Source organism: Pecten maximus, chromosome 1 (genome assembly GCF_902652985.1).
Source record: "Pecten maximus chromosome 1, xPecMax1.1, whole genome shotgun sequence".
NCBI lineage: Eukaryota > Metazoa > Mollusca > Bivalvia > Pectinida > Pectinidae > Pecten > Pecten maximus.
Window position 1 is genome coordinate 55,637,540 of NC_047015.1, and position 26,642 is coordinate 55,664,181.

A 26,642-nucleotide genomic window follows, 5' to 3' on the forward strand; every position below is an offset into this window, starting at 1 on the left:
TTCCGCACTGTAGTACTTCCCAACTAGCAATCGGAGTACCTCGCCTCCCTCTAGTTTCGTTTCGTAGAAAATGACGAGGAGTTCCGATTGACCAACTAGGCCTAATTTAACGTAAAACATTTCCGCCTTTTGCTTTTTGTACCCTTTGCTGCATTTTGTGTTTCGTTGAGATAACGACTGGGACAAGTCTCGTGATTGTAAACAATCATGGAGGCAAAATCAGCATTTCTTCAGATATTTTCATTCATAGTAGGCCTATCGGCTACACATGCAGTGACGTATACGCCCGACTGGAAGTCCTTAGACTCAAGGCCGTTGCCGGCATGGTACGACGAGTCCAAAATTGGTATATTCTTGCACTGGGGATTATTTTCTGTGCCCGCATACAGGTCAGCTTGGTTTGTCTACTTTTACAATCACAAATATCCTGACTACGTGCAGTTTGTACACGATAACTATGGACCAGACTTCACATTTGCTGATTTTGGACCGCGTTTCCACGCATCTTTTTATAACCCTGACGGATGGGCAGATATTTTTGAAGCCTCCGGAGCAAAGTGAGTAGGCCTAATAACTAGCCCGAGTTTCCCCTGGCCCTGACACCATGGGCCTGTTCGTTTATGCGGACAAACCGGTTCGTCAGGTTTTAAATGTAATATTTCAAACATATATATTGATGGACCCGAAACTGTTAATACAGGCCTTGAGAGTTTTTGTCAAGGATCGTCTGAAAATAAAAAAAAATCGCCAGGTCCGTCTTTGGTTCATAAACTAACAACACCGATCCAACTGGACGAACCGTTTGGACTGCAACAACAAAAACGGCCCATGTCAGATGTAGGTCCAGAGCGCACTAGGCTTACTATATGAAAACGTGGAATTCTCCGACACCGTTTAATTTTTGGTGTCGCTAAGATTTTGGTGCAAACATAATAAAATTGGTTGTACGTGTGACATAACACCTATGTCACATATTTATTTACTCCAAAACACCCATTTTGTCCTGGTTTTCTATTCCGTCCATATACCATACATATATATAGCTCGCTTTATACTGGTTAAAACTCCACACTGTTGACCCGCCATTTTGTAAGTGACAGTGCAACTTATATAACCATCCGAATCGGAATGCAATGGATCGAAAAGACCAAATATCATTTATTGTGTTTTCTTATTGCATAGTTTAAGTCAAGAAAACTAAGCTTATTATTTCCCCAAACCCATCATATTTAATACAAGAATACATTATTTACAAATTTTAAGCAGTAAATTATATAGAAATAAATGGGTTTTTTTCTTTTCACTCCATCACACACTTTTTAGGGTGATTTTAATATGCTACCCGCGACTACATAGTTAGCATTATGGCGTCGAGTCAAGTGAGATTTTGACCAGTGAAAAACGAGGGTCTATACGGACGGAATATAACATCAATTTGGGACTAAATGGGTGTTTTGGGGTAATACATGTAAATATCTGATTTATCCATATATGTGAGGTAGATGTTATGTCATGCCCGATTTTATTGTGTTTGCACCAAAATCTTGGTGACACCAAACATCATTGGAGAATTCCCTCTTATCATATAGTAGTGACATGGTGTCAGGGCCAGAGGAAACTTGGGCTAAGTAAGTTATGTGCTAGATTTAGATTGCATTTTAACTATTTTACGGGTACTTCAAGTTCAATGTAATAAAATGGAGATCTGACACGATAAAATTACTATAAGTTAACACACTGGCACTGCTACAATATAATCTTAAAATAAAATCAGATGGCATCCATATGCCTTTGAACTCCATAGCCCAAACGCTAACATCATCTTTATCAAGATGTCATGATTTTATTAGTAATCAAATTAGCCTGGGTTTCCTCAATCTGGTCCTGACAAAATGTCTGGTGTAGACCTAAGGGCCAGAGGGAACTTGGACTATAATTAACTATTTGCATGTTTTATTGATACTTAATGATAATTAATTTTGAAAAATAAATTAACTGCCAATCTATGAATTGATTTCAGATCATGATGAATTGGGGCACGCTCCAAAATTATTTTCATATAGAAATAGTTTATAGAAAGTGTGATTAATGTAATAGAAATTAAGCGTAATGCATGACCCAGGGATTAATCTAGAATTTAGGGTAAACTACCCTTTTTGGACAATAGGGGAAAATCAGTTCTGAAAAGGGGAAATTTAAACATCACAAAGTTTCAGTTTTTTGGCTTTAAAAACACATTTTCCAAGTAAAAACAGCAAATGGTTAATTAGGAAGGCAAATCTGGAGTATTTGGGAATATTATTGCCATAAAAATGAGGGAAAATACAATATTTCAGTGAATTTAACAAAAGTCTGAGGGGAAAAAAGGATCAAAATCCTGAGGGGAAACTACCCATAAACGGCAGTAAAAAAATCCCTAGATTGATCCCTGGCATCTTACCCCAAAAAATGCTAAAATAAGATTATCACTCAAATATGTATGTTTAGACTACTGTAAACATGGAAATTTACTTGAGGGGGAAATTTGCGCTAATTATGCAGGACACTTTTGATCGCAAAAATTCCCCCCACGTGTATTATTTTGATATTAATTTGAGTAAACTTGAACTAGAAACGAAGGTGGGTCAATCGCGAAAAATACCCCAGCGCGTATAGTTTACATTTCGACATCACAAAATTAAATACTGCGAAAATAACCATGTTTACAAAAATTGTTTGCCTCTGTTTATACAGATATGTGGTGTTGGTTACAAAACACCATGAAGGCTTCACCATGTGGCCATCCAACTATTCCTGGAACTGGAATGCTGGTGACGTTGGACCCAAAAGAGATCTAGTGGGTAAGTTTTAATTGGATCAATCTAGGGATTTTTTACTACCGTTTATGGGTAGTTTCCCCTCAGAATTTGTTCCTTTTTTCCCCTCAGACTGCTGTTAAATTCACAGAAATATTGTATTTTCCCTCATTTTTATGGCAATCATATTCCCAAATACTCCAGATTTGCTTTCCTAATTAACCATTTGCTGTTTTTACTTGGAAAATGTGTTTTTAAAGCAAAAAACTGAAACTTTGTGATGTTTAAATTTCCCCTTTTCAGAACTGATTTTCCCCTATGGTAAAAAAAGGGTAGTTTCCCCTAAAATCTAGATTAATCCCTACAAGTTTTGATTCAAGACTTTATTTTCTTTGTCTCATTACTGATGTAAAAGGACAGGGAAAAACACAAATACATACACCAACGAAGTCCCACCATTCTCGGACCACACTGAATTGGCTGTCAAGCTATATTGCTATACCATTGACATAGTGGAACAAAGGGAAGTAACTCTGACAAATAAGTCCCTCTGACAGGAATCAAACTGAGGTTTCTGGCATACCAGGTCATTCCGTTTATACTTTACTCCCCCTGTTTTTCTTAAGATTTCCCAGTTTTACTCAACAAAGACTCTTAGTACGACCCATCACGGTGGGATTTTTAGGTGCTTTGGAACACCTGTCAATTTCCCCAGCTAGCAGTAAATATGATCAAACCAGAGTCTCTGGCAAACAAGGTGCCTGTAAGCTGGAATCAATCCTTTTACACTACTCTCCCTGGGTTTTTTTGAGTTTTTTTTATCGTGGCTTCCCAACTCTCTTCAGCCTAGACTCTCAATACCTGAACACTATCATGTTATTTTAGTTTAGCACTATAGAAAACACCTTCCTGCAAATTGTCCACATATGAATTGAACCCAGATCTCCCTTTATCACTAGCCTTCTACCTCTGGGTTGCGAGTTCGAAACCTACGTGGGGCAGTTGGCAGGTACTGACCGTAGGCCGATTGGTTTTTCTCCGGGTACTCCGGTTTTCCTCCACCTCCAAAACCTGGCATGTCCTTAAATGACCCTGGCTGTTAATAGGACGTTAAACAAAAACAAACAAACAAACAAACCCAGATCTCCCAGGTCCCCCAGGCCTTGTCTCGAATGTGGTAATCAGATAATTATGCACTACTCAACATCATGAACCAAGTAAGCATGCTTCATCATGATCAGCTGGTTGACAGACACCTTATTTAACACGAATCACCAACCCATTCCTTTTACACAGATAACAAGTCTATCAAATGTAAATATTACAATACTGGTTTTATTTGGTCCTGAAAAAAACCTCCATCCCCATCTCAAGGTTAAAAGAGGATATGAATGTGTTTAAAGATAAAACTGTGAATGAGTAATTGTGGAAGGCAGTGATGAATGGGAATTGGCAGATATGATGTGTTTTCTAAATTTAGCACAGAATTGCCCTTTTGTAGAAAATTTATGTACATCTTAAGTACATCTCAAGTATATTTATTACATGGCTTAGCCTTTGCTATCAATATTTTAATACTGAACACAAATAAAGTATTTGATGGTTGTTAATATACAGTGGACCCTCGATAATCCGAACACCTTCGTTCCCAGCCCAAACCGTCCGGATTACGAGTTTTCCGGACTACCGAATTTCGTCTACCAGGTCAAAAAAAATTGTTGTGTAAGAGTTATCTCCCTTGACTCTATACAATACGGGACGTTTTAATGACGTTTCATAAACACGTCTTATTGTCAGTCTTTTTAAAAAATAAATATACTTATGTTCTTGATATGATTCTTGTTTTCTTTTATTTTGTAGAAACTAAAAAATAAACAATGTTTTTAAAAGAACATGTGAAGTGAAAGTTGTTTTATTTATAGCGGACATATGTGACCTACAAACAACACACATGGGTTACGTCCCAGAGGTTCACAAACGAGTAGAAATTACATACGTTAAATACCTGAAATGAAAGACCCACTATGTACAATGTACGTTTTTTTACGTAAATTATGAACCTGAAATGAAAGACCCGGTAAATGTACCATGTGTGTAATTAATAACATGCATCTTTCAATGAGTCGTCATTACACGTAACGGTGTTACAAGCCGATATCCTTGTTTACCCAACACAATTGTTAGTGATGTCAGAGGTCTCTGGTGATGTTAATTACCGATAATAAATTTATTACATGCATTTGTGATTGATTAAGTATCGTATCACATACTGTATGTTAGTGAATTAATTATTGCTAACTACGAAATTGCAATATGTAAAATAACTATAATAGATATTGTACGTCAAGTTGATAAAAGCAAGACCAGTCTACACTATAAAACCCTTTAATACTGAAGCATTTAGGTCGATCGTAAAGAAAAGCAATGTACCGTTATAAAAACAGAGCTACATTGTAACACAGGTAAACACCCGGGGCTATGACCTGGCAGCGGTCGCTATGACTACGCACAGTGTCAAGCGATAGTCTGTACAGCTGTCGACACGGGTGACTTGCCCGACATTTTTCTTTCCTCGTGGTGAAAAAATCGTCCGGATTATCGGGGGAAATTTACTAATGAAAAGTACTTTCCGTTCCCAAAATGGGCTTCCGGAATCGGAAACCGAATTTCCGGACTGGTGAGTACAAATAACGTTACAGAAATCCGTTCCCGTGCTATTCCGTCCGGACTGCGAGTTTTCCGGACTATCGGCGTCCGGATTATCGCGGGTCCACTGTAAACGACCAATGAATATATCAGTATAATGTAAGATTAATAGATCAACTACTTCTTGGTTCGGTAACATAACAAAAATTTGCGAAGCCAAAGATTTATGAACACTTTCAGAAATTTCAAATTGATTGCCTTTTCAAAATCGTCATCAATGATAGTTTTTTTTTTTGGCCTTTTCAAAATCGTCATCAATGATATTTTTTTTTTTTTTTTTTAAATAATCATTGGCCCACATACCACTGGTAGAAGGTATCACGGCAATGTTTAAACTACCTTTGAATATATATTCTCATTTCTGTTTGAATTCATAATCACATCATGTATAATGATACATTATACATGATTCCTCCATATATATTTGGCTTTACTTCACATTCTTACATTTGTGTTTTATTCATATAAATGTCTTGAAAATGTTTTGGTCTTATTTTTGTATAGCTGAGCTGGCCACTGCTGTTAAGAAGAAGAAGGATATGCATTTTGGGGTGTACCATTCTCTGTTTGAGTTCTTTAATCCGTTATATATCGCTGACAAGAAGAATAATTACAGGACTCAGGAATTTGTTAGAGTAAGTTAATTAACTAAGGACTCAGGAACTCGTTAGAGTAAATTAATTAATTACAGGACTCAAGAACTCGTTAGAGTAAGTTAATTAACTACAAAACTCAGGAACTCGTTAGAGTAAATCAATTAACTACAGGAATCAGGAATTCGTTAGAGTAAGTTAATTAACTACAGGACTCAGGAACTCGTTAGAGTAAGTTAATTAATTACAGGACTCAAGAACTCGTTAGAGTAAGTTAATTAACTACAAAACTCAGGAACTCGTTAGAGTAAATCAATTAACTACAGGAACCAGGAATTCATTAGAGTGAATTAATTAACTACAGGACTCAGGAACTGGTTAGAGTAAGTTTACTTCAGGACTAAGGAATTATTACTTATTACAGGATAAATATGGTATTACAGTAACATAGTGTATATTACAGGATAAATACGGTATTACAGTAACATAGTGTATATTACAGGATAAATATGGTATTACAGTAACATAGTGTATATTACAGGATAAATACGGTATTACAGTAACATGACATGGTATATATCACCTGTAACCCTCCACCTGGACTTATTACAGGATAAATACGGTATTACAGTAACATAGTGTATATTACAGGATAAATATGGTATTACAGTAACATAGTGTATATTACAGGATAAATATGGTATTACAGTAACATAGTGTATATATTACAGGATAAATACGGTATTACAGTAACATAGTGTATATTACAGGATAAATACGGTGTGAAAGTAACATAGTGTATATTACAGGATAAATACGGTATGACAGTAACATAGTGTATATTACAGGATAAATACGGTATTACAGTAACATGGTTATACAGGATAAATACAGTATTACAGTAACATAGTGTATATTACAGGATAAATATGGTATTACAGTAACATAGTGTATATTACAGGATAAATACGGTATTACAGTAACATGGTTATACAGGATAAATACAGTATTACAGTAACATAGTGTGTATTACAGGATAAATATGGTATTACAGTAACATAGTGTATATTACAGGATAAATACGGTATTACAGTAACATAGTGTATATTACAGGATAAATACGGTATTACAGTAACATAGTGTATATTACAGGATAAATACAGTATTACAGTAATGTAGCATGTATAACTCTTTAGAGAAAGACTATGCCTGAGCTGTATGAGCTTGTCAACAACTACAAACCTGATGTTGTCTGGTCCGACGGTGACTGGGAGGCTGAGGATACCTACTGGAACTCTACAGAATTTATTGCCTGGCTTTACAATGAAAGGTACGGATTCCTAGATATTTGTAGCACTACATATAACATTCATGGCTTGAAGATTTCAGGAATCATTCTTTGTCAAATTTACTGTTAGAGGTTTGAAAGGATAAAAATTTTATAACCTGTGCATTATATTAAAGCCGAACTATTTATGTTTTCCTACCATCTGACATTTTTGTCTTTGTCATGTTCAGACTGTCAATCATTATATCTGTTCCTCTAATTACCAAAATAGTATTGGACAGAAATCTCTCTGTTTTTCTTTATGTGATTTCCTTGTATTGATCAGCTCTGATATTCTGTTACACAACAAACCTGACCCAAGGGTGAGTCTATTGGAAGTGTTCTTTGACTGAATACCACTTCTTTCCTGAAGCAGAATTATAAATCTAGATACGTATATAAATCATCCACATTATGTTTAGAATCACCTGCCGGTCATTATACATGTACATGCATGTTATACATCATTCAGCACTGTGGTATAATTGTTGAAATGTGTTTTTTCAGTCCAGTGAAAGATACAGTGGTGACCAATGACCGCTGGGGAAATAACACCAGATGTCGACATGGAGGCTTCTGGAACTGCAACGACAGATTCAACCCAGGTAGGAAATTTATCAGTTGATATATCTGTCACTGCCACTGGTAAGTCTCAAATGACCTTATGCAATCGCCTTTGGTCCTGCATCGTCCATTGTGAATCATAAGCAATTTACATTTTTCACTTTTTCTCAAAAACCAAGAGATCCAGGGTCATGATATTGGGCCAGTAGCATACTGGGATTAAGGCCTACCAAGTTTGTTCAAATAAATGACCTTGAATTATTTTAAAGGTCACAGGGGTCAAATGTCTAAAAATCTTTAAATGACTTCTCAATAACCAAGAGGTCCAGGGTCAAGATAATGTACCAGTAGCATGCTGGATGAATGGCTACCAAGTTTGTTCAAATAAATGACCTTGACCCGCTTTCAAGGTCATAGGGCTGAGATGTGTTAAATGGCCGTTTATAAGTAAAACATCTATCAGTGTGTACAAATCAGTACTCAGGTGACATTTAAGGTCCCTGGGCCTCTTGTTATGATATGCAGCCATTGTAGGCAAAAACTACCTCGCTGCCAGGTCAAGTAAACCATTTATTTCTAAATACAGAGGATATTTATTTTACAAAAGTGGCAAATCAAGTTCTACAGACTTATATTTATCACTCCTGTTGGTCCAGACAGAAGTACTCAGTGGGTTTTAGTGTGAGAGGAAACCGGAAAACCTGGGGAAAACCTACATCTGGCAGATGACCTCATAACAGATTATTAGACCTAATAATAGATTATTAGTCCCCTGGGGAGGGGGGGGGGGGGGGAGGGGGCTATTTTTAGGTTTCCTCAATGTCAGTCCGTCCGTCCACTCAGTTTTCCACATTTTTCTCCGCCATGCGTTAAGGTATGTTGGTGAAAGTTGGTATGTAACTTCAGTATGAGAACAAGTTCAAGTTTCAAGGTATTTAGGTCAAGGTCAAGCTCACTGTTACTATTTATATTAGGGGTCGGCAGGGGATATGTATACAGACACTTTAACAATACCCAGCATGCTTGTTTTAACAAAAATGTTCCATATGCTTGTTGCTTGTTCTTTTCACAGGAAAACTATTCACTCCCAAATGGGAGAACTGTATGACAGTGGATAAAAGGGCGTGGACTCACCGCCGTGATGTCACTGCCGAGGACTGTCGTTCTGTCAACGAACTGATCACTGTGATGGCCGAGACCGTTAGGTATGTCATGGTGCCCATGTGAAGTGTGAGTTCATCAAAATGGTTGGTTGTGATTTGTAACAGGAAGTCAAATTTATTAGGGCCTTGAATGCGGATAGTTTGTGCTGTATGATAATTAGCCTCTCAATCTGTGATTCTTGGATCATGGCGGATTACTTTATGGCTCGATTTACAGGAAATTTGTTCAGTTCACAATAAAACTCAAGGTCAAAAGGTCAAGGTCACACTTTGTGCATCCCTTCATAGAAATACTAGAATTCCCCACTGGAGAACATTGTTAGGACATTATCAAGCAATAGTTGGTCAGAATTCAACAAGAAACTAACTGACCAAAAAATCAAGGTCACCGGGTTAAGGACAATGTCGTTTTGGTCCAAATGTCAAGGTCAGAGTGGATCATAATTATATATGAAGTTTGTTGGATGTATAGCCACACAATGGGGCCATTGCTGACCTTTTTCACCAGTTACATGTAATACCGTTGGAAATTGTCGATTCTGCATGGCCACCTGCATCGTTCGCTTCAGGAATTAGAATTACAAAATATGTACGGAAAATAACTTATTATACTCCTGAAACCAACAACTTTGATATCTGTTGGTAAAACTAAATATACTTCTTAACCGACTATTTTGATGTCTGTTGGTAAGGACTAATTGAATTTGCCCTGTATCATACATCAAACAGCTTATTGTTGGAAACTCATGGGACTCTGCTCTGTTATCTGAGTCATGGGACTCAACTCAAACAGAGTCTTGTGGGTGTCTGATGATGCTTATATCACTGATTTTACATAAAACGTGATGAGAAAAAAATGCTTGTCTAGAGCTAGAGAGGAAAAGTGGAAAAGATTCAACAGTTAAAATAGAGAGAAAAGAGATGACTAGTTTTAATTACACAAAGAGTATTGATTGAGATTTTCATTATCTTTGTATAAACAGCTGTGGTGGTAACCTATTAATGAATGTCGGCCCTACAGCTGATGGACGAATCATCCCGATTTTTGAACAGAGGCTGAGACAGTTTGGAGCATGGATGAAGGTCAACGGAGAGGCTATCTACAAATCTAAACCCTGGCACACACAGAGTGACACATTTGACAAAAGTGTCTGGTACATTATTTCATTTTGCACATTTTTGTTGAGTTTTCAATTCCTTGTTGACAGAAGAATTACAGGGGAGGGGGTTTATAAAATTGCACCTTATCCATCCGTCTGTCATTCTGTCTGTTCACTCTGTTGTTAACAAGAAGAGTAATTAGTTCCCTTTAATCCCCTACTACTACTGTTGGGTTGGCCCCAATATGCGTATGTCACATTCACATGTTGTATCACCTGTCCCACTTTATACAAGAGTTGTAGCCGTTGGATAATGATATCAAAATTGACTGTGGATTGCCTGTTAAAACCTGCCCTGCAATATAAAATAATAAAATAGAGGGGTTGGCTTATCCCCAAGCATGGGCTTGTCCACAAGCATGGGCTTGTTCCTGAGATTGGGCTTGTCCGCGAGCGTGGGCTTGTCCCCGAGATTGGGCTTGTCTGCGAGCGTGGGCTTGTCCCCGAGATTGGGCTTGTCTGCGAGCGTGGGCTTGTCCCCGAGATTGGGCTTGTCCCAGAGATTGGGCTTGTCCCCGAGCGTGAGCTTGTCCCCGAGATTGGGCTTGTCCCCGAGATTGGGCTTGTCCCCGAGCGTGGGCTTGTCCTCGAGCTTGGGCTTGTCCCCGAGATTGGGCTTGTCCCCGAGATTGGGTTTGTCCATTGTAAAATACGGTCTTTGTTGGATACACAAATGATGAATATCTTTTCTAGGTATACATCCAAGAAAGACGCCAATGGAACATCTGTGTATGCTATTATCCTAACATGGCCAGAGTATGATGTACAGACCCTAGGAGCTCCAATCACTGGACCAAACACGGTCATCAAGATGCTTGGATATGACAAACCGTTCAAGTTCTATGCTGGACTAAACAACACAACCGAGATCGTGTTTCCAAACATTCCTGTCCCTTTGATGCCTTCCTATGATGCATGGGTCCTGAAGATGACAAATTTGGAAAACCAACATGTACCAAATCATCACAAACCTGACAAAGATGTCTTTGTCAAGCCTATAGACATGGTGGACTTCCTGTGAAACTGTTTTTTCTGACACCATTGTTGTTTTTCTTATTACAGGGATGGTATTCAGTTCATTGTTTAAACATAGTGACGGCATAATTCACAGGTTTTATTTTGGTATTTAAAAAAAAGAGCAGCATTTTTTAAAATTATATTGACAGGATGTCAAATTAGGCACGATATTTTTGTACCAATTGCCAAGTCCCTGTGAGTTTTTATGATATTTATAATCCACTCCACCACTTCACACATCACTAGTTTAACAAGCTTTTGTCCCTTTGTGAGATTTTATGAAAACACTCAAAACTAGACGAAACACATTTGAAATTGATTACGAAATGTTTTAAATAATTATAGATTTTGTTTTGTATACACTATTCTATCCCATATAGATCTGAGTTAACATGTTCAACTTAAATTTGGCAGTAAATTTGAATATTATATTTATAAGAGAGTTTGAGCAATACAAATGGTAAAACTTCTACTGAGGACCGATCCTGCGATCATTATATCTTTAGTCTGTTACTAAAGAAAAACAAGGCCTGTTTCATTCACTGTGGACTAAATAGTTAATCTATAAGATGAGATATGTTCATTTACAGACATTTTAGTCTGATGTCACTTTCAGACAAGTCTTGTCAAAGACTTTTAAATCCTGTATTAACATCTGCAGCTCATTCAAGATGTAATAAGCCTGAAATGTTACATTAAATAATTGACAAACTGGTTTGTCCTCAGAGAAGTGAAATAGCCTTCATTTAGATGACTTCTATATGTTGTATACTCATTTTTAACACGCTTACATCTTATTAAACATATTGTAAATGTTTACTTATATTTCTAGTGCTTATGTTTCAAAATATTTTGTTTTTCTTATTGTTACTTAATATATTATTATGGCAATCTCATTTGATTTTCATTAATCATTATTTTGTTTTCCTTTTTTGAAATTAACGACAAGATTTTGTAAAGAAATATCTTTGTTTTATAATTCATCGGTTAGATTATTTGGCTTTTTTGCTCATGTAAATATATGTTTTTCAAAGTATTCCATTGATGAGATTGTCTTGTGGAATAAAAATCTGGCATGATTTTATTCCTAATATTTTTTTCAAACATTCCAATAGAAATGTTTTTGTGATGCATGTCAATTATCTCATAGAGTTATTTTCAGATTGCTTTCACTCACCTGATTTATGAGTAGAATGAATGGTATTTTTTATTCTATACATGTAAATATTCTATTTTCAGATATTGTGAACAGTAATGATGATGTGTTGATTTTTCTTCGAAAATCTATATGTGTTAAAACAATAAAAGCACTAGAAGTAATGAAATTGAAAATATATATATATCTTACCTACATATTATGTATTTAGTGTGTGAATGACTATATTATCTTGATGATTTATTGAAATCCTCTTTTGTAATTGCTCAGGCACTGGAGAAAGAAATCTTTACACCAAAAAAGAATTCCAAGCATAATCTAGTCTGTAGTTGTCTCCCTTTAATTTATTTTACCAGCATTATTTATAAAATAATTGCAACTGAAATATTTGGTGGAAAAAAAAATTAGCCAAAACATATATTTAAGGTTATACATTTGAGAGAAATATTATCAGTGGTTGAATAGTTTCTTCAAATTAAATTTCAACCATATTGAAATATGAAATTTTTCTTAAATCAATATAGATTACCTATTTCTGAAGTGCATGTCGGTATTTTTTTTAAAAGAATGAAATAATATATTCGTTTTCTTGAAAAATGTGCCTCTGTCATAACAATCTCACGGAAAATGATTCTGTGGCAGTCATGGAAAAATCCTAAACATCTTAATTTCAGAGAGCTGCTAAAGATTTTTAGTCCACATACCTCAGTTGTATAATGGTATATCTCTCACTTATCACTTGTAAGATATCTCTATAAATATTTGTTTATTTTAAGTATTTTTGTTAATGTTTTTTGAGAAAATTAAACCTCAAATAAAGATAATATGAAGATCTATGTTGTCTTTTCCTAAATCATTTCACAGTGCAGTCAAACAAGTGACATACTTCATGTTTTACTGTAGACACCAAAATGTTTACTTGACAACATATATATATAATAATATTCTCTTTCACTTTCTGTACCACTTGAATCGTCATTGGAAACCTACAAAACAGCAGAGCCGAGTCTCATGTGTTTTCGACTAAGTCCTAACAAAATTGTAGGGACGTGGTTACCTACTGTAAAACATGAAATGTCTGTGTACTTTCTTTCGTGGGTTGGTGCATATTATTTTGTGGGCACAAACTTTTGTCGTTAGCCCCTACAACAATGAACAATAATTAGATAACAAAAATACATACAGCAATCAATATTCATTGTATTTATGTTAGTGTTTCCATAGCAACCACACAAAGAAAAGTTTATACACAACAACCATTTCATGTTGTACAGTATTTCATTGGTTGTGGGTAAAAATAATCTGACCAATTGCAAAACTGATGCATATGAATGACAAACAGTGTTAATGAAGGAAAAAACAAAGACATGAGATTCATTAGGGAATACAAAAATGGGATTTTCCTCACGCAAAGGGGAACTAGAATATCTATTCACATTTTCTGACGTTGAACTGCAAAACTGATGCATATGAATGACAAACAGTGTTTATAAAGAAAAAAAACAGACATATGACACTTGGGAATACAAAATGGGATTTATCTCGCGCATAAGGGGAATTATTAACATTTTCTGAGGAATTACCATTTGGGTAAGCTAATTCCCATTATATTCTAGAGATTCTCATCTGATTGATTAAAATCCCATTTTTTGAGGAAATTCCCATTTTCCGAGGAAATCCCATTTTGTCTGGTTAAATTACCATTTTCGTTGGACACACTTGAGTGCCTGCAGACTTACCTGTGAGACAACGTACATGACGATTTTGATAATATTTTAATCACATAGCAACTATAAACACCATAGCAATACACACTTAATCGTATTTTTCACAAATTCAATTCATTCTGCATGGTTCAAAAGACCACAATCTGTTGTGTATTTGCTTAGATTTTTTTTTATCTGAAGAGTCGGTTTACTTTGTGTTAAATGAAAATTGAAAAAAAATGGCATGGCAACAATAGCAAGATCCTAGATTGATTTTCAACGCAGTCGCACTAATGATAATTATCATACAATCTAATTGCCACCTTTACCCTCTAAATAGATTGATATTTCAAGCAATATCATAGTCATATATACAGAAATAGTTAGAAAGTAGGACAGATTTTAAAATTTTCATCATCATATTACCTTAGTAGCAGTATAAGTTATCATAGAATTCTTTAACATACAATAAATGATGTATTCAAACTTCATGTATACAGTGTATATAGATCACGACAGTAAGAAAAGCACATAACTTTGTTCAGTTTATATGTATTTAGCCCGAGTTTCCTCTGGCCCTGACACCATGTCAATCTCCATAGATAGGATTGGGAAAATAAAATATTTCTATAATGTTCGATTAAATCGAAAAATAACAAAACTGTCATGTTGGATAACATTAGCCACCACAACTCACCTGCTGTCTTATAAGCATACCTGTATTTGAATATTTCCGTATAATTCATCAAATATGCTGCATTTGTCAAATAATTATCGGGTCCTTGGGCATTTTGGTCATTTAGAGGAAAGGCTGCTTAAAGATTGAACAAACTTCTTTTTTTTTTTTTTTTTTTTTGCAAATTTAAATTTAAATATACGCTTTAATTTTGTGATATTTATACATGCATGTAACCAGTATATATAACTTGTTTTAAAAATATTAGTTTCAACATAAATCTTGGTTTATTTCATCACAGGCGTCTGAAGTTCTGACAGTAAACTGAGATATAATACCATATAAAAAATAAGAGTATCTTTTAAGATTGAACAAACTTGTTGGCACTTAGCCCAAGCATGCTCAGGCCCAATATCAGGTGTCATTATTGAAAAGTTATTGAAAATAAATGAAAACCTCACTTGAATGGAAGTAAAAAAGACGTTACTTCAAAAGCACGACACAAGCAGGTGAACAGATCAAGAGACAAAAAAAAACCCTTATTCCAGGATACCCCCAAACATCACTGCAGCATGAGTATTAATTAATGTTTAACTCTATATATAGTAATATAATTATAATAATGTGTGATGTATGGAATTCTGTTACGATTCACAACTTCGAGGTTAGCGGTATATCGTCTCGACCGCGAGATCTGGGAGAGAAGGGCATAGTAACGGGAGAAAGATAAAATCCAAACAATGGAAGCATGTTTGTTTGTATCTATATTATTTGGTTTTGTTATTTATTTGGTGTAAACATCAACTTTTGATGCCAAACTATGAAGTTTCAGTTCTTCAACATGAAGTGTTACAAATGGCCAATCACCCATCGATACTCGTGGATATAACAACACATGACATTGTTTTATTTAGATGTTTAACCCGTTACAAAGAAATCGGAAAAGTCCAGCAAGCTGAACAACAGTTGTCAGGACAAAAGCTTTGAGTTCTGAGCAAAATTATCTTAAACAGAGGGAGACAGAACTTTGAGGCCACATGTAAATGATGGCTGGCCAATAATTTTAAGTGATTGCCTTTTCCCAGAAAACTTAAACAAATTCAACGGTAGATATTATGTAGTAAAGGGTGATTGTAAAAGGTCAACTTTAAGACCACCAAACAAAGAGTCAATATTAGTCTTAGACTAACGGTATGATGTTTACATTGGTGAAATAAGAGAGGATACAGAACTGGGGAAGATTCTTAACATGTTCAGGAAAGACCTTCGCCATATTGTTTGTTGGTACGGAGTCTCGCTTTCCGCGCCTAAGTTTCGAATGTATCGAGTGGATTAACAAGGTGCTATATAATTATTTTATAAAACAAATCTCTTGTGTGAAACTGTAAGAGTGCAAATTTTAGGCCCTTCCCTCTGTGAAATGTCTAGTTTAGTGATTAATACGTAACCAATTCAACAGTAGGACTGTCCTGTAACACTCATATTAATATACATTGTACATATTAAAATATTTACAAATATATTATAGACATCTACACATTGTTTTTATTTTCCTTTTGACACAAAGCATAATGACAATGATAGACAAATATACAAATATTTCTATATACTAAATCATCTACATGTTGAAATATATTGGGAGTTTACCAAGTACGCTTTATACATCAGAAGAATAACTTATTTCAATTAAGCGTAACATGGGAATACATAGGATTGAAATTACAGAACTGTTCATTTTAGAGTAAGGCTCTGTGAATTTGCATAGGTAACTCGTTTGCTACCATTCAACTCTTGTGATTAGAGATTTTCAACCTAGGCTGGTATGGACCTTTTGCAAATAGGATCCACAGTTTTCCCATGTCGTCATGAATGTATTCATCTAGATACGTGTACCAAATCCTATATATATAGTAAAATGTGAGTAATTATTTTAAGTAATCATTGTAGAAACATCAGTATATGGGCAATTCGGGCCCTTTATTAAGACTAGTCATACCGGGTCTCAAAGGGGCCGCGGTGGCCGAGTGGTTAAGGTGTCCCGACACTTTAACGCTAGCCCTCCACCTCTGGGTTGCGAGTTCGAATCCTACGTGGGGCAGTTGCCAGGTACTGACCGTAGGCCGGTGGTTTTTCTCCGGGTACTCCGGCTTTCCTCCAACCTCCTAAACCTGGCACGTCCTTAAATGACCCTGACTGTTAATAGGACGTTAAACAAATACAACACAGACCAAACCATCATGGTTTTCACTGAACACCTTACCAAAGAGTATCGCAAGGGAGAGTATATGCAATAGTCTAATTTGGCATGGCGAAAAAGCGAAAATCTAATGTTAAAATTTCGCTTTTTCGCGTTAAACTAACACGAAAAGGCGAAATAGCGAAAAAGCGACAAAATGCACGCGAAAAAGCGAAAACGTTTTCGTCCTACAATCCGGTGCTTTTTCGTGGTATTTTTTCACTTTTTCGCCTTCCGGTTAACATGCGCAGTATTTCCATATCATTCGCCATTTGTAAGAAGATGCCTCCCGTTTATTCTTCCGTATCAGGAGATGATTATGACTTTGTGGAACGTATCCTTAAGCAAACTCTTGTAGTTTTGTATGATTTTAAAACATTTTTATTTATATGTACACTTTAATATGTATAATTCGATTAAATGCCTTAACGCAAGAAGGAAATTATTTGATAAGATAATACGTACTCTGAAATTATAATCATCTTATTCTGTCGACACTCGATATCAATAAGGTGAGTATATACATGTTGTCTCTATATACATATATATGAAGTACATGTATATGTGTCAATTACTCTCTGGTGCATATTCAGAAGTTGAGTAAATAAGTTGGATATCTAGCATTTATTAATGAAGTTGTAAGATGCATTCATATTTTTTTTTACAAATTAAATGACCATATTTTTTAGGTTCCTTTGGAATTATCCAGTTTTACAATACTTTGATTGCTATTCATTACAGTTGCAGTATTGTACATTATGTATGTTATATAATTCACTGTTGTAGCTTAAAACAGCTGAATCGAGTTTAAAGAAGGTATGGGCTATATGGGAGAAACGATATTCCTCTTTCTGCAGTTGAAATAGCCATACAAGTAAGAAACATTAGTTTTATTATTCTAAATAATCTTAAATCACAAAAAAACAAACCCAAAAGCATTGATATAATACTTAAATATATGTCCAATTAGATGCTCCATAGAAAAAAAAGCAAAAAAACTTCATCACTATTTGTATGTTACCCATTTTTTTTTAAATTGAAAACTTCATGTCAATATCCCAATACATTTGGAAGTACTAATTCCAAGCTATATACGGTTATAATAAATTGAGGTTTTTTGATGATTTTTTTTATTAATAATTACAAATTTGCTCAAATGCTTAACTAAGTAACAGTAACCTACTCTTTGGTTAGAGTTTTCTTAAACATTTTTCATTTCATTTTAAATGAAAATAAAGTGGTACGGCGGTCTAGCGGTAGGACGCCGGGCTCGAGACCGATGGTTGCGAGTTTGAGTCCGGTCACGACACTTATGTTGTATCCTTGAGCAAGATACTTTACTCTACTTGTTCCAGTCTACTCAGCTGTAAATGAGTACGTGGTGGAGCAGTGCTAGAAATTGTAGAATGCTAGCTGTGAGCGCCGAAATGACAGCACCGGCTGTATGCTCCCCAGGGAACTGAGAACGATATTGGCTGGTTGCCAAGGCCCTATAGCCACGGATAATAATTTGTAAAACGCTTTTAGACGACCTCTAAGATCGTGATAAAGCGGTATATAAAACCTCGATTTATGATTGTTATTATTATTATCATGTTATAAGTCTACGTCTTACGAATATATATTTTCCTCGTCGAAAAATAATTCGGGTATGAGTAGTAACATTCGTACTTTCGCCATTGACAGAAATGCATTCTCACTTTCGTTCGTTTCCTATCGGTGGGTACTGAAGAGGGCATTTTCATTTATGTTTCGTCTTAATTGATTAAATGAAGAGTCAACGGTTTCGGTATTAAGTTATTTTACAGATATATAATTTCGGGACGGAATGGCCCTTTCAGCAGTGAAATTACAAGGAACTCAGAAAAAAGGATGTTGTGAAATGCATTAAAGAGGCTTGCCCGCAGAGAGATCAGAAAAATTGGCTAATAGAAAAAGATTGTTTACACATGACAGATTGTTGGAATTGTTGAGTTTTTCATTTTATTTTCCTTATAAAACGCTGAAAAGTGATATTAAAACCTTATTTTTTAAATATTATTTATTTAATCGCAACCCGCAATAAGTCCTCGCTATAAAGCGGAGTCTAATTTGATTGACACATCAAAGAAACAAGCACGTGCACAGTTCCGCACAGTGATAACTTCAAAGGCAGCGGCGATTTACAAAGAAGATTTGCCGTTATATTCCATACATTTCCCTCTCAGGTTGAGTTTTAAAACGTCTTTTAAATACATATTCTGTAATTGTTTTCAAGAAATAAAGTAGGAAAGACTCTAATTTTGTCACATAGAAACGTGTACTGAAGTTTATTTAGTGATCGGAGATGTGCCGTTTACCGGTCCGTCTGCGGGTAAGCCTCTTTAATCTTATCACTGTGGAGTTGCAGCAACGCCCTCATTTCACTTGTTTAAGAGAAGACATGTGTGTAATCTAGATAAATTGTAGAGTATGTTGTCAATATGAATATGCTTACATTCATGAAGAGACTACAAACAGACAAGGTTTTTTACGCAGAGCCTATAAATTTACTTTTGATACCGGATATGACGCGACAGGTGGCGCTGCTGGTAGATTTGATGTCTGTGATTGGTTAATTAATGCGGAAATCAGAATTTATGTAAAAACGAAGCGCACTGATTTTGCTGTCTCTGTTATGTGAATAAAACGGTAAATACAGAAATAAGACGCGAAGTTAGAGTTTAAATGTAAGCTGGATAATTACATGTTTCCCTTTAATTTATACATGTTTATTGTTACCGTCAGTTACCCGATTCGAGATTCCCTGAAAAATAAAAGGGCGCGAGGCCAACAAAACAGTTAACTGACTCAGTTCCCTAGAAAATCGATAAAAGCCAATATTTGCGAGTTACCTCCTTTTAATTTTCACACTATGAGACTTAAATCAACAGATTAATTTTTAAGTACATAAAATGGATACCTGATACATAATGTTTCGACGTTAACATACATAATTGAATACTATCCCTTATCAGTTGAATTTAGTCTATTAAAAAAAAAAAAATGAAATAATCATACGTAAACCCCAATGAAACAATGCAATCTGCATTGAAATGATTAAGATTCTGCCGTTTATCTTTTTTTAAAGATATTTCTTACTTATCATGGTTACAAATTAAACGATTTTATTGGTAAAATATTCTTTAAATTTCACTATAGCATGAACTTCAAAACAGTGGATCTTGCCTTGGATACAGAAGTATAACACGCAGACTTTTGACAAGACACGGAATTGTGGTTCCGAGGTATGTACATATATTGTGCATATGCTTCCCATTTTGTTATTTTTCATCTATCAGGTAGTTTTCGTTTTATATTTCGTTAACTATTGACAGAATTCTTCATAACATGGCATCGAATTCTAAGGTAATAATCTCTCAACCAGGTCTACTTTTCCCGATTGTCGCTCAATAATCAAGTTAAGCTTAAACATATTTCATTGCAAAATTTAAACAAGAGGATTGGGCACAAGTTATCACAACTTACAAATCGCCCTTCCGCAATATTGTACAAAATATACAAGAATGCAATTATCATATTTTGAATAGATTTACATACATACATTTAGTTTATAATACAATAGATGATATCGCAAACACTTACTGATTCAATAAGCGCATTTTTGAATTTTCTGTTCTTCATTCAGAACTGTTGTATCAGATGTACTGAGAAACTTGGATCCCGAGGGTGTCTCAAGAAGAAGACGACATCAGTTCAGCAGGCGGATACATATTAATAAAGAACCAAATCATTTGATACACATCGATGGATATGATAAATTGAAGCGTTACTAGCCATGGGGCAATTTGTGGGTAATTATTTTTAAAGAATTGATGCCTTGCATAAATGATTTGCAATCAATACTTTTTGTATAATACTTTTTGCCACTTGGCATATATAGCGTCTACGAAACTATAGAGCTGTAAAATAACGTCAAATCAAAATCGTTGACATTTCATCTACAATAGTTTTAGAAAATTTCAATTATGACGTAACAAACAGTAAAAACATATGTTTTCTACGTAAAACTCCCGAAAACCGAGAGACGATGAAAGGTTTCTTGAATATTCCAGTTTCAGCTTCGGTGACAAATTTTCATATCGCGTGGATGCTCCTTTAACAATTGTAATGACCTTTCGATACAAGAGCATAGTGTATATTTGGCTTTTATTTTTCTCCCGTCGGAATTTATGGCTGAAGCTAGCAAATACCAACAATCCGAAAATTATAGGGACGTTTTTCTTGGAATACTTGATCGAAATTAAAGGTATTGAAATAATAAATTGTGTATAAAATACGATATTGATCATAATATGCTTATATGGTTCTAACTCGTAATCTTATGCGTTCATGGTTATGTGACATATACTGTATAATTATATTGACCAAACCTAAACATATATTGATGAAGTCATATTTGATAATGAAATTATAAGCCAATATTGTATTTTGTTCCATCTGTGGCAACCATGGCATTCCATAAATGTCTGTAAGCCATGCGGATTTGCTGGACGTTTAAATTGCTTTACCAATGTGATATTTGTGAATTATTTTTCGGAGGTGTTCCACGATGTGTTCGAATGGACGGTGGAACAGAAAACATTTTGGTTGAAGACATGCAAAAGTCATTTCGATGGGAACATGAAAATGAAATGGCAGCAGAAAATAGCGTTATAAAAGCCTCCTCCAACTCCAATCAAGTATATTGATTTCGTATATTAAAAAATGAAAAATAACTTCAATATTTATATGCAAGAAGTTAAACCATGAATTTATTGTGAATGGTCAATTGTACTAGAAAACGAGGTTCTCAGTTAGTAAAATAATTAAAAGTTGATTCCGTTCACGTTATTGTCAAACTTCTAGTTGTCACAACATCCAAATCGCTAATTTTGACCAAACAGAATGTGGTGTTTTTTCAGTAGTTATTCATTAGTGATCATTGCAAGAATATCCAATTCGTGAATAAATACACCATAAATATTTTTAAATGCCTAAAGAGTAATTATTTGCCCTGTAAATATAGGATCGAATTAAGATACACGCTTAAAATTAAAAAAAAGAAATAAAATGAAATATAAAATATTGATCAATTTTAGCGTATTGAGCGCTGGTGGTTGTCCAATAAGCAAGGTGGATGTCAGTTTTGGATGAACCTGTTCAGTGATATGGAAGCGTCTGGGTTTTTGTGTACAACTAACGCCATGCATATGTAAGTGACCTATTCTGTTGTGTATCTTTGTGTCGTATCTTTTACCAAGACTGTATTTTAACATCTGATTATTTGAATGAACATGCCACGTTAGAATCAGTTTAAAACGCACCACCCAATTTGTTATTTTTATTATTAATTTGCTGTGAACTTGCCCTGGGGTTTTCGCTGTGACACAGATAGTATTTACATTAAAATTCATTAGTATGTTTTTGGTGTGCATCAAAAATATCGAATACTGACATTGACTGAATAAAACACAACGTTGCGACTGCAGGGAGTTAAATTGGAAATTTTGGAGAGTCATTTGTTGTTTTTATCAAATATTTCGCGTTTGGAACGTTTCTTACAAAACTAAGTATATTTCAAACTGCATGAAATAGTATATCTACGGATCGATATTGTTTTCCAGAGAATGCATGAGGTTTTGCTTTATGGATTTGCAGCAATACAAGTTGGATTCAATTCGAATGGAATGGAATCATCATAGTGTAAGGAGGTATAGACAAGAAACACCATATGGTAAACCAGATATGCTGTTCTACATCCCAAGTTTGTACGGTAAAATATCTTATTTTTGTAGTTACGGCTGTAAATCATTTGTTTTGGGACACTAAAACCTGGCTTTGTTCTCGAAGTGACCTAGTCATAAATTAATGTTTACATATTATATTCATTATTATTTATTTACCACATGTATACGATTTTTTTTTTATTTTGCGAGATAGATCTTTTGATTCGAGTTAAGTATTATATAAATAATGATATATTTATATATTCACTGGTTTGTGGTGTGTATGATGTTCGAAACATACACGATGAAAAAATGCGTAATAAAATAATATTTAATTTACGTTTTAATCACAGGAGCTATTGACTATAAAATAGCTGTTGATCAAGGGATTTGGATGCAGTAACTGCAGAATATCAGGTGCCCATTCCGAGGGGTTGTGTGGATATTAATGCAGCACAATTCCACACTTTTATGAGTGAAAGAGGTTTACGTATGCCATCTTCAGCGGATGAAGCAGTCTAGCTCTTCGGACAGCTTGTTGGGAACACTAATGGTGCGATCCTGTGATTTTGTGCAAAATTTACTGCTTGTAGAGAAATTCGTTGATTTGTTAAAATGTACTTTTGTTTTCAATTATGCATTTAAAATCAACAATGATTTGGCATTTGAAGTTGTTTTGAAGTTAATTAAAATTAATAAAAGAGGAATAGTAAATTCTGTTTTGTACCATGCTGTACACGTGAATTCAACATTGTCACACTATCATATTCTCCTCTTGAATTAGGTTATGTTTGGACAATTAAGGACTTCGTAGATGCTTTAACTAATATTCATACATTGTAATTAGTGATTTGTTTTCAATTTGTGCAAAGGAAAAACGTATAGTTAGTAAGTAAGGGGAAAGTATTGTATTTTAAACACAACTAGACGCCAATAGAAGTGTGCGTGATTTAAGGGGTGTACTTTTTCAAGGTTTCAGGCTAGTTTAAATCTCATTTCGAGACTTCTTAATGATCACTTGACCCATAGGAAAATAAAATCATATGATAATTCGATGAACGGAATCACAAGACATATTTAGAAGCAACGACACAAGATCACTTAATGAGTTTTGCCCGAGGTGATCATGGCGACGGTAGAACTTTGTCACAACCTTCACCATCTTGCAGTTTTCGAACCATCTCTATGTAGTTCATTTCTCCGACAGAAGTTGACATCTGTCATCCGTCGAAAATGTGTGGTGTTGGGAACAGATCTGATTTGTCACCAAACTCAACGAATATGTTATCGAATAGAATATGCTCCTGCAAAGTTCACAACTATGAACTTGTAATGCCTTTCCTGGAAGGAAAATATACCTCTAATAACTAGAGAATGAAGACATTACTTCAGTTTGGAATGGTAAAGATTATAGATAAATAAAACATTTTGACTGAAGAACTGATCGTAGGATGGTGTATGTCCTAGATGCCACAAAGATCTGCGGAATAAACATTCAATTCATCCCACCTTAAACATTATTCAAATAAAACTGCATTCGTTATGACGGGAAAATGCATTTATAATGAGCAATGCTTGCCGACTAGGGTGCTATACAGTACGATATTCGAAACTGCTATTGTTCTTCTAACCGTCATATTCATAAATTTGAAACAACTTCTTGATATTTCACAATATTAACGCAGCTTTATTATTATGTAGGTATTGCCTATAATTTATCAAATAATGATTCAATTCAAAGATCATGAGCCATTACGGATAAAATTTATTTGTCAAATGACTTCCAAATATATTTTTAGCATTGGTATGTCTACATACCCTATATCGGTAAGTCAAAGGTCATACTTTTACCTACATGTACATGTCACCGGTTGCTCAGATTACTTCAACACTGACAATTTGTGTTTCCATACATTCGTCTATATTTGCACATTCCACAAAGACCTATAAATACGGCACGAATACAATACTATACAATTATAGCCTTTTGATGAGGTCGATACATGGTTTTATCGACCTGAAAAAAATTTGGATCGAGGACTAAGTCCGAGGTTGATATTTTTTTCTCATGTCGATAAAACCATGTATCGACCGAAATCAAAAGGCAATAATAGTTTTATTATAAATTGACATGTTTTAACGTCAGGGTGCCTTTGGCACCTGCCGTTATAGGCGTGGTGGGAAAATGTTGTTACTGACAGATCTGTTCCGGCTAACTATTCCTCTTTTCTGTCATACAAATGATATACATCCGCAGCCTAATATAGTTCCTATTTTGATAGCAATTATTGACACAATTTAAGTGATGTAAACCGTGTTTACTGCAATTATTTAAAATGAAATGTGAATGTTTGGTGTTCTAGACTCTTTTAGAGTATAAATATCAACATTTTTCCTCGTCAGTATATGCAATTTTGTTGGCGTAGGATTGCGTAGTTCTGTCTCGATACTGCCTTGAAAACGAAAGTAGACAAAATCAGTTTGATCGTCTTGGAAATTTACATGCATTCACAGAGAAACTGTCCACATCTGTTCATCCTGAGTTCATATGCAGGAACATTTGATAGCTTAAAACCAATCCTATTTACGTAGTCAAATGCACCCGAGCATTCCACGAGATAACTTCAGCTGTCACATGACTCATCACTATGGCGGTTATGTCTACTGTAGGCTAATTACTAAACCAACGACCGTTCGCATTTTCATATTTGGTTTAAACTGTATTTTATTTGGTTAAAGCAATGGTACATACAAATAATACAAATATAAGGATACAGAAACAAGTACTTGGTACTTATATTAATCCGTCTCCTGATGTAGATATAGGCTATGGACTGATATTGACAAAATTAATAATACATTTGTCATATATATTTATTTATATACATATATATATATATAATGTGCAGGGAAGAGAAAAGGAGCGGGTGCAGGGGTTGGGTTGGGGATTACTTGGTGGCATCGGGGTTGGCATCAAAAATGCAAGAATGGAACAAACACTGTTTTTTATCATCAGAGTTCATAACAAATATGTACTTACACTATATGATATAAGTATTGGGACTGTACATGTATTTCTGTGAATATGTACTATTGATATATAGTAAAACAATACAAACACAAAATCTTAACGAAATCTGCGCCAAACAAAGTGTATATAATTATCGCGACGATAAATAGGATTTCTAGCATAAAGACAGTGGTAATTTCAGAAACGTTTAGATTGAATGATGAAACTTTGAACACAATCAAAAATAACTTCGTTGAACTGAACAGGGAATTCTGAACTACCATAGAGTAAAAGGTTAGCATTGTAGTTAGGAGGAAGGCGATTAAAACATTGAAGTCTAAGCTGCCGGTAATTGGCACAATGGAGGAGGAAGTGTTCAGTAGTTTCAGTAGACATATTTCACGAACACATAGGGCTATCAACTAAGTTTCGAGCGAACAGATGAGTATTCAATGAGCTGCAATTCATTCTTAGACGTGCATGATGGATCTGGCCGTGTCTGCTTCTGCAGTGGTAATAGTGCTGGGGGACAGAGTGAGCAGAAATAGTGTCGGAGTTAAGGCATGTTTTTAAGTTAGTTATGGACGGATTGGATTTGATGTTTTCAGGAAGTGTGTTCCATAAGTCAACAGAAGAGGGTATAAAAGAATCTGTGGGGGGAGGTCAACACCACAATCTTCAGCTGCCTTCAGGATGATTGCGGAAGTATCCTCTCCCGTCTGTTCTGGAAAACCGGAGAAGCGAACAAGAGTTCTCCTCCCGTACTGCTCCAGGTCGTCTAGTTGG

At 35.2% G+C, this 26,642-nt stretch overlaps 1 protein-coding gene across 1 annotated transcript; it reads left to right on the forward strand.

The window, feature by feature from the left end:
- The first annotated feature begins 104 nt into the window (after positions 1-104).
- On the forward strand, positions 105-13,317 carry LOC117338539 (alpha-L-fucosidase-like). The gene is made up of 8 exons (XM_033899900.1): positions 105-557; positions 2,734-2,840; positions 6,006-6,136; positions 7,291-7,424; positions 7,929-8,026; positions 9,058-9,190; positions 10,132-10,302; positions 11,002-13,317. Exons 1-8 carry the CDS (start codon positions 208-210, stop codon positions 11,327-11,329), a joined length of 1,452 nt encoding a protein of 483 aa, XP_033755791.1. The 5' UTR covers positions 105-207; the 3' UTR covers positions 11,330-13,317.
- Positions 13,318-26,642: the final 13,325 nt, after the last annotated feature.